Source organism: Myotis davidii, unplaced genomic scaffold (assembly GCF_000327345.1).
Source record: "Myotis davidii unplaced genomic scaffold, ASM32734v1 scaffold170, whole genome shotgun sequence".
Taxonomy (NCBI): Eukaryota; Metazoa; Chordata; class Mammalia; order Chiroptera; family Vespertilionidae; genus Myotis; species Myotis davidii.
The window spans coordinates 1650770-1660495 of record NW_006282528.1 but is presented as its reverse complement, the minus strand read 5'-3'; the positions used below and the strand labels follow the sequence as shown (position 1 = coordinate 1660495).

The window sequence follows — 9726 nt, the reverse complement described above, 5'->3', positions numbered from 1 at the left end:
GCTCCCGCCACCTGCGGCAGGTCCTCCGCGGGCCACTCGGGCTGCAGTTCCTCGGGTGTGGAGGGAAGCGGCTGCGTGGGAACCGGGGGCCACGCCCTGCCCCCCTCCAACCAGAGCGCAAGGCTCGAGAGCTGAGAGGACCCCGAAAGCCACCAGCCCCTCCAGCCCGGCTGTGGGTCTGCTGGGGTCCCGAAGAGCTGCCCAGACCCGCTCGGGGGCTCCCGGGCCATGATGCATCCCCGAGGAAGAGGAAGGACACGCGGCAGGGCCAGCAGGGGGAGCAGTGGCTGCCCTGCCCGGGGGAAGCAGGCACTGCGTCCGGAGTCCTGTCCCCATAGGCTCACAGGACCCACTTAGTTCCTCGTCACAACCCGGTGCCGGAGTGTGCAGTGTCTGCGGGGAAGCTCATGGAGACCTGTGCCCAGGGTTTCTGGGGCTGGTGCTGTCGGCATCCTCTCCCTGGCACGTGCCAGAGCAGACTGCCGGCAGGAAGCAGGTGTCTAGCATGAAACCTTGTCCACGCCTCCCTGATGAGTGTGGGGTCGGGGCAGGGCAGACCGAGCACCAGCCAGGGCCAGCCATGCGGGCAGCAGGCCTGTCCTCGGGCAGCGGCCTCTGGCCTGAATGCCAGCTCTTCTCTGCACCCGTGGTTCTAAGTTTGAGAAATGCCAGCCTGGCTGCTGAAAGAACCCTAAAGGGATTCTGTCCTTAGAAGTGCTGTGTGTGGCATCCGAAGCAGTTGCTCCCCTGTGCCCTGGCAGCCCATCAGCATTAACCTGAAGAAAATGGAATTAAAATCACCTGTCGCCCTACTACTCCTGAATGACACCGTTACTTTGTATCTTTTAAAATGAGAGCGTGTTCTAGGCACGATGGATCACCTGCTTTTTCAATCAGCGCCATAGCAGCTCCTCTCCCCAGGCCGGGCCGTGTCACCCCATTTCAGATGCTGCCGTGCCTTCCACTGTCTCACAGCCAGAGGGCAGCCAGCGCCTGAAGGAGCCCCTGTTGCCACCAAGGCGTCCCTTCCTCCTTTCCCTGCGGAGCGGACAGCCTTGTCTAGGACCAGGAGGGCCACGGACTAGGGCCAGGTGTGGAGGCCTGCGGGCGGCAGCCTGGGGGGCAGGGGCAGCAGCCAGAAGCCTCTGAGACGGGGTCCAGCTGTTAGCCGGTTACATAAATAGCTAAGGTCATTTCCCCCAAAACTACAAGAGAAATCAGCACGTTTTAGGTAAATCTGGACGCAGGTTGGCAACTAAACGCACATTTTTTCCCAGAATGGTTTTTTCTCTGTGACTAACTCGGAGTATCCAGTTAGATTAACCACCGGCTACAGAATTCCCTTTAAAGGAGAAAACGGGGTTCTGGGAACTGGGAAGCTCCCGTGCGGACCCCCGCTGCTGGGTCTGTGAGTCTCGCTGGGCCTGGAGGCCTCGCGGCCTGAAGCAGCCCTGAAGCCGGGCGCCTGTCCTCACGCCCGGGCCTGTCACAGGCAGCTGTGCGCCCAGCTCCGCGCCTGCCCACGTGCCTCTGGCCATTCCTCCCGGGCTGGGTGCCCCCTCCCGCGGCGCTGAACGGCGGTCAGAGCGTCTCTGCGCCAGGCCGACACCAGCTCTTACTGCTGAGCCTCACAGAAGCAGTGGTTCCTGTAGACGGAAAACGGGGTGTTTAAAGCCAGAACACCTGGGCTTTCTAGCCACAGTGTCATAGGAACGAACATCTGAAATCAGCTCGTGAGAAACACTCCACAAAGCATTTGCTTTTTATCATCTTAACTTGGAAATTGAAAAGTAAGAAGAATGTAGAGTTAAAACATTCTCCTTGGGATCGTGTACTTGAGTCACCTTATAAGGTAAAACGTTTTGTATCAAATTTGCTCTTAAAAATCTCTTAAATTGCTCCCAAAGTAAAATCCCAATAAAGCTCATTTTACCTCCAAAAAAAAAGCCTGCCCACTGCCGGCCGGGGAGCACTCAGAGCCGCACGCCTTGCTCTTCGGAGTCCCGTCCGTCCATTCACTGTGAGGTTAAGGAACGACCCAGCAGGGGACCATGGCTGCCGTCTGTCGGGGGGCTCACTGGGCTGTCGGGGCTCCTCTGCAGGTGGAAGGCCCCTTCAGGGACAGCTCCATCGTGCTGCGGGACCTGCAGCCCCTGAGCGAGTACTGCCTCCAGGTCCAGGCCCACCTGCTCTGGAAATCCCAGGAACTCAGCAGGCCCGGGCGCTTAAGCAACGTGTCTTGTCATGAGACCTCAGCAGACGGTAAGATGTGCCTTCTGGTGCCCTTTCTGAGCTGTGGAAAGGATGCCCCTAAAATAGTGAAATTGGGGGGCACGGAATAGGGAAAGGGCGATAGTAGGGGGAGAGCCAGAGGGGAGGGGAGCGAGCTGGTGCTGAGGGCTGTCAGCAGCCACCCCCCCAGCCTTGGCTTGGCTTGGGGCTGCCTCACTAGCTACTGATTGAGCATGTGGGGCGGGGAGGGCCCCTGGGACAGGGACACGTGGGCAGGAGATGACCCCATGTTTGTGTCACGGGGCCGGTCCTCTCGGTCACCGCGTGTCCTCTCTTCAGCCTCCACCAAGCTGCAGCGAGTGGTCCTGGTTGCTGTGGCCACCTTCCTGTCGCTGGCCGGGCTGGTGGGCGCCTGCGTCTTCCTGATCCTGAGGTTCCGGGGCCTGATCAAGTACTGGTTCCACTCCCCGCCCGGCATCCCGGCGCAGATAGAAGAGGTACGTGCGCGCCGGTGGGAGGCTGACGGGTGGGGACGACCAGGGACAGAGATGAGAGAGGAGGTGCGGGCTCTGTACCGCGTGCCAGCAGCCTATTCACAACAGCCCCGGGGGGGGGGGGTATAAACACGTGACACACGCACACACTAGAACACCGCTCCGCCTTAAGAGCTCTGACCCGCTGCGGCATGGACGGGCCTGGAGGGCATCGGGCCAGTGAGCGGAGCCAGCCAGTCACAGAAAGACGAAAAACACGTGACTCCTGGCGTGAGGCACTTCAGGTCCTCAAGTTCACAGACAGTGGAGAAGGGTGGGGATGGCTGGGAGGGGGGTGGCGAGTTTGCGTTCAGTGGGGACAGCGTGTCTGTTCTGTGAAATGGAAGTTACTGAGATGGAGGGGAGCGGTGGTTGCACAACAATGTCGGTGTACTCGACACTGCTAAGCCGTACGCTTAAAGACGGTGCGGTGATCGCTTTTACGTTCTGTGTATGTTACCACAATTTAAAAAAATTAATGGCACCGGGTCAGCCAGAACGGCGACCTGGCCAGGAGCTGGAGGCAGGAGGGCCTTCTCTCAGGCAACACAGCGCCTGTGCTTTCTGGGGGACGCTGGGGGGCCTGGCTGGGATGTGAGCAGCAGGGACAGACGTCGAGGCAGGAGCGTGCGTTTCAGGGCAGACGTGTGCACTGGGGGTTTTTCTAGAGTGCACGCACCCAGAGCTGTGAGCACAAGGCTTTGCACCCGGGCTCAAGGGTGTTACTAGTATGGCAAAGGCCTGCAACAGAAAGGCTGGGGCCCTTGAGGAAATCTTGTTTCCCTGCACAGCCCCAGCCCCCGAGGCTCTGGGAGGCGGCCGGGCCCTCTGAGGTCAGTCGGGACGTGTAGGGTAGAAGCTGATGGAATACATCCAGGTATTTGCTTCCGGGCGGCCAGCGAGCCTGCTCTCCTGTCGCCGACCGAGAGGTCCCGCGTGCTCCTTCGCTGGGAACCAGTCCGCGACCTGCTAGGACAGTGATGGCGAACCTTTTGAGCTCGGCGTGCCAGCATTTTGAAAAACCCTAACTTAACCTGGTGCCATGTCACATAGAGAAATTTTTTGATATTTGCAACCATAGTAAAACAAAGACTTATATCTTTGATATTTATTTTATATATTTAAATGCCATTGAACAAAGAAAAATCAACCAAAAAAATGAGTTCGCGTGTCACCTCTGACACGCGTGTCATAGGTTCGCCATCACTGTGCTAGGATGAGTCCCCACAACGCGCCCAGTGCAGCGGGCGGCCCGGCTTGTCCTGAGAGAGAACCCCCTGGTCACCATCAGGGTCGGACCGGTCAGAGCGGCCAGGCGGGCGTGGGCTGAGTGGTGCTCGGGGTTTGGAAGTGGTCCCTCGGGGCCAGAATAGAAGTGAACCTGAGGAACACGCGACGGTGCCGACTGAGACCAGAGCCCGAGGTCTGGGGTCTCGAGCTGGTAAACTCATTGCGGTGTCGTGTCCACCTCTCTCAGTTTTTAAAGGACCCGGCTCAGCACATGCTGGAGGCCCTGGACCAGGACAGCCCAGCCGAGGACGATGCCTGGGAACCGGTATCTGAAGTCTCATCTCCAGAGCAGGAGCAGAGGGCGCTCTCCAGAGCAGAGGGCGCTCCTACAACACTTTGACCCAAAGCGCTGTCGGCCCAGCCTGCGGGGGCTGGAGCGGGACCAAGCCCACGCCACCCGGCCTGCGGGAGCTGGAGCGGGACTGAGCCCAGCCGCTCACCTGCTCCTGTCAGGACTTTCCAAGCCCAGGACTCCAAGTGCCCACTGTGGACAGGGCCATCGGCCTGGGGGTACAAGTGCACCTTGTTGGGGAAGACACGTTTACTTGTTTCTTTAAGAATTTTCTAATTGTACGATTTTACGAATGATTCGACAGAGATATCCCCCCAAAGTGGTTCCTCTTAAACACTAAAACGGCCTGTCATTCGTTGTTGGCAAGTGGCCCTGGCGCTCCAGTGAGCTCCCCCGTCGGACCCGCAGGCAGGAGCCGGCCGCTCCTGGACCCCACAGGTCCCGGCGCCTGTCCGTCACCGCCCGCTGACCCAGCAGGGACCCTGAGTGCCTTCGCAGCCAGTCCCCGGCTTAAAGCGGAATTAATCCTGTAAATAGTTTCCTAGTTATTTAAGGGTTTTTTTTCAACCTTGAAATAAAAGACTGTATAGTTAACGTTTTAAAAAGTCTATGTGAGCTTTCCTGTTCCACATTGCCTTCTTATTTTGGCCTATTTTCTGAGTTTCGTGCTTTTTAAATAACCGCACCTGGACTTCGGTCTCCAAGCACACCCAGCAGAGCGGCGAGAACTCCACGTGGGCCGCTGGGTCCTTGAAAAGGTGTAACGGGCCTTTCAGAAGCTGTGTCACCTCCGTTTCATGTGATGGTCACATGGGCTGACCACGGCGGGCTCTGGGCAGCAGGGAGAACCGGCTGGTGGCAGGGCCCGTGCCTGCGCGTCTCTTGACTGTGGGAGTGCTGACGGCTCCGTCGCTCCGAGCACAGGGTTCAACTCGTTCCTATGACTCAGCGTTTAGGAGGTGGATGTGTAGCTTCGCACACACCCGCGCACACATACCCGCGCACACACACACACACCCCCGCACACCACACATACCGCGCGTGCGCACACACACACACACGCACACACCACACATACCCGCGTGCGCACGCGCACACACACACCCGCACACACCACACATACCCGTGCGCGCACACACATACACACACACCCGCACACACACATACCTGCGCGCGCACACACACACACACACCCCACACATACCCGCACGCGCGCGCACACACACCCGCACACACCACATACCCGTGCGCGCGCGCACGCACACACACCCGCGCACACACATACCTGCGCGCGTGCGTGCACACACACACCTGCGCACACACATACCTGCGCGCGTGCGCGCACACACACACACACACACACACACACACAGCGACACAGGTGTGGTAAAGTCTGCTTTAGAAAGACGCCCTCCTGGCCGCCTGACCTTGACAATGGAAGAAGACAGTGACTTAGGAACAGGAAGCTTCTAGCATGAACTGATGGAGCCCCCCACCTTCTCTCTCTGGGTGGGGGGGTCTGTCCTGCTGGTGAGGAATGGGCTCCTGGGCCGGCTTTCGGACCGAGCAGTGTGTCCTGCCCTCCGGGTGACAGGAGGTGAAAGGACAACCACCCGCCACCTGCACTCAGGCCCTCTGAGCACCTACTTCATCTGTTGGGCGAAGAGCCAGCAGCCAGAACGGAAGGGCCTGCCTGGGATCATTCGAGGTAGAAGAGCTCCCCCTGCTGGGCGGGTGCAGTCCGCAAGGAGCCCTGTAGGCAGCAGCAGCAGCCGGTTAAGAGTTCAAACCCCTGCCCTGGCCAGTTCGCTCAGTGGATAGAGCGTTGGCCTGTGGACCAAAGGGTCCCGGGTTCGATTCCAGTCAAGGGCATGTACCTAGGTTGCAGTGTGGGAGGCAACCAATTGATGTGTCTCCTTCACATCAATGTTTTTCTCTCTCTCCCTCCATCTTTCTCTCAAAAAAAAAATCAGTGGAAAAAATATCGTTGGGTGAGGATTAACAATCAATAACTAGTTCGAGCCCAGCAGAAGGAGGCAGATCAGTTCTGCAGGAAGCTAGGGGTGACGTTTGAAGTAAGCTCACACGTGCCCCACTATGTAAAAGCGGGTACAGCTCGGCCGGGGCAGGCGGCGGGCCCTGTGGACGGATGCTGACCAGGCTGGACCGTGCCCGGTGCATTCGAGCTTTGTCCCGGGGCAGCAGGTCACCCAGAAAGGCCCTTCAGAGTCCAAGGCAGTAGTGTAACCTGGTGACCGAGCCCACGCCCATGCCCAGCGGTGGGTCCAGGCGCCCCCCCAGGGCCAGGCTCCCATGGCTACTGCCTCACGGGGGAGGGCACTCACCACACGGGGCCCCCAACACCCAACGTGCTGCCCCTGCAGCCCCTCCACCCTCCGAACCCAGTAACCACCATCTCCAGTGGGTGTGGGGCTGGCCTGTTAGACGGGGTAAAGGCTCAAGTATGGAGAACACCATTTGATACCCTATCAGGCCTTTGATAGGAGGCACCCACAGAAGACTTTACGGGGGAAATGTTTAACCTCGTCCAGCTCCTTGGCCAGGGCATACCTTCTGGAGGCTCGCAGGTCGAGAGCAGCAGGGAAATGCCACCAGGAGAAGGGCCTGAGCCGCCATCCGGCCTGGGCCTGGGCCGGGGCTGACCTGCTCCAGGTATAAGTTCCCGCCTCCAGGCTGAGAGGGGGACGGGATGGAGAAGTTCTCGGTGAGTGTGAGCTGTCAGTGGAGCAGGAAAAGGACGTTAGGAGACGGGGCCCGAGGACGGAAGCCTGGGCCTCTTCCGTTTTGGTGCAGGGAGGCTCCTACTCGGTCTACGACAGCCTCAAAGACTGCGTGGTCCCCTACGACCATAGGACTCGCCCGAACTTCACGCAGTGCCTGGACCTCGTGCTGTCTGCGGACTCACACCCTCCACCAGCAACAGGCTGCCCGGCAGCAGCAAGGACTGCCCCCGGCAGGTTTAGCATGGGAACAGCATCCCCTACCACGTACTGTTTACAACCCTTCACTTTCGTTCCCGCTGGGGAAGGAGCCGGCCAGGTCGCTCACGCTGGGGCACAGCCGGGGGGCCACCCACAGCCATGCCACACGCTTTCCCTTCCTGCCACTCACTGTGTGTGCAGATCCTCAAACAAGTGCCGGAGGCCGGCCTCCGCTTTGGGGGCACCCATACTCCCAGGGTATCCACGCGCATCTAACGTCGGGGCCACCGCGCCGCACGGTAGGTGGACAGCCCGGGACTTCCCTGCGATGCCTCTCCCGGGGCTGCCTGGTCTCCTGGCTGCCTCACCGACGGTGACCACGCAGACCAGGGAAACACCGAGACAGCACCAACTCCGTGAGCAGAGAGAACAAGACCGAACGGAGAGGTGTGCCCAGCTGGTTTAAGGGGAAGGAAGCTACGTCTGAGGCACACGCTGGGCAGCAGGACGAGTGGATCCTGGTGCCTGGCTGGTGCCCATGAATTAGAGAGTGGAAAGGGGGCGGGGTCACGGTCCAGAAGACGCCACCAGGCCCGGAGGTCACCGCAGCTCGGCACGCAGGAGGCCGGTGCTGGCCGGGCCAGGCTCCACGTGGATTAGTCCGTCCCCACTGGGCCGGGCCAGCTCACGGGCCGGCAGGGGCAGGTGGGGACTAGCCTCTCCCACACCCTTCTTCATAAAGAGAAAGCGCTTCTCTGACGGGGTCCCCTCAAATAACTGAGAAATAAACAGCAAACCAATTTGTATGGCTGTTTTCTCCAAGATTTAATCATTAGGATGTGTGAGGAGCAATTACTGCAACAGGCGACACGAGAGGGGGAACAAGTACTTAGCCTGACAATGTTGGCAGCAGGACAAACGCACTGACATGGTGAGAGCAGCCACCAGGGAAGGCGGCCACAGGACACAGGGAGCCGGCTCAGCGCCAGCATCTCCCCGTGCACGTGGTCCCGGGGAGAGGGGCGCCGAGGCCTGCAGGTGGCTCACCCACAGGGTCCGTCTGTGGAAGGCTGTGACATTCCCCGGAGGCAAAAGTGCGACACAGACCCGCAGGGCCAGGAGGCCGCCGCGGCGGTCAGGGCCCGGGACCCCCGACTCCGGCAGGAACACTAGGGCGGTGCTCCCAGCTTCGCGGACGGCTGTCTGGCGGGGCCATGGCGTCTCAGGACAGAGGCACCAGCGGAGGCGCATGCCCAGAGCTGGAGCCCAGACAAAAGCCTAACTTCTCACCGGCCGTAAGCACCCCCGTGGCAGGAAGGACTTTGTCCTGAAACGAGTCCGCGCTTGGCCTGCGGGTCGTGCTTTCGAGCGCAGCTCCTCAGACTTGCTCGCTGCCGACCCTCGCGGCGCAGGACGCTGCTGCTGAGCCGCCCGCGCCCTCCAGTCTTCACGGAACCACACGAAAGCGAGCTCAGTGCATCGGGGATCCCCTCCTCAATCAGAGTCAAGGGTCATTTCCAAAATAGGCTTTCAAACTAGTCCTTCGGGCATTTAAAAATTCTTCATATAAAAATCCACTTCTTTAATACACAAGAACAAACATTTCCTTTAAAAAACCTCACTTTTAAGACAAAATAACAATTTGCTGAAACACCCTTTGAATGGCGTGGCACTTATTTCAGCTACACGGAGTTGTACTTTCTGGTACATCTTGGAGACTTTGAAGCAAAGCAGTTAACTCTAAATCGTATGATGACACGCCTGACTCAGGACGCAGACCAAGCCTAAGCAGGAATAAAAGGCTGATGCTCACCATCTATCTGCACACTCTCATAAACATATTAACAATCTAGCCATTAAACAAACAGAAAACTCATAAGACTATTTCAAAACTCAGAGCATAAGAGTGTAAAGCAACACATTTAATGTGCAATCTATTCTATTTGACGATGTGAAAACTACATTAAAAGATAATAAAAACGTATCTACAAATATGACATGGCAGAGGAAATGAGGTTCCAGAGTGATCTCAGGTCCACAGCTCTTCCGTTCTCCCGAACTTGTAGATGAGCGTGCTAGGAGGTCAGAACAGGTCATGAGGAAAAGCGCTAGGACCAAGCAACACAGAAGCCCAGCTCCCAGCCAGGTTCTGTGCACAACGTACAGTGTGCACTAGGTCCTTTTTTAAATAAAGGTACCGCTCACGTTTTTGCTTGTTTGTTTTTTAAAAAAACAGGCAATGGAAGCAGCAACCTGGGGTCAGTGTCAGCTCTGCACCCCCCGCTGGGCGTCCCTCCCCCAGCTCTGCACCCCCCGCTGGGCGTCCCTCCCTCAGCTCTGGGCCTTGTTTCCTTGTCTATTAAATGCGAGCACCCCTGCTTCCTACGCTTAAGGTAACTAAATGGGAATAAAAAGGGGCCGGTACAAAGCCGCCAGC

General features: G+C 58.5%; 2 protein-coding genes across 2 annotated transcripts in view; one reads left to right on the top strand and one right to left on the bottom strand.

Annotated features, from left to right (window-relative positions):
* The window catches only part of IFNGR2 (interferon gamma receptor 2 (interferon gamma transducer 1)), a gene marked incomplete at its 5' end in the record, with an annotated part of 18711 nt that extends 13759 nt beyond the window's left edge, over positions 1–4952 (top strand). The window contains 3 exons of the mRNA XM_015560231.1: positions 2103–2262; positions 2572–2729; positions 4243–4952. Of these exons, the coding sequence (XP_015415717.1) occupies positions 2103–2262; positions 2572–2729; positions 4243–4395 (471 nt within the window). The remainder of the gene's footprint in view (positions 1–2102; positions 2263–2571; positions 2730–4242) is intronic.
* Positions 4953–8089: 3137 nt separating this feature from the next.
* TMEM50B (transmembrane protein 50B) overlaps positions 8090–9726 on the bottom strand; it is a 9210-nt gene continuing 7573 nt past the window's right edge. The window contains exon 6 of the mRNA XM_006753119.2: positions 8090–9364. Within this exon, the coding sequence (XP_006753182.1) occupies positions 9319–9364 (46 nt within the window). The 3' untranslated portion in view covers positions 8090–9318. The remainder of the gene's footprint in view (positions 9365–9726) is intronic.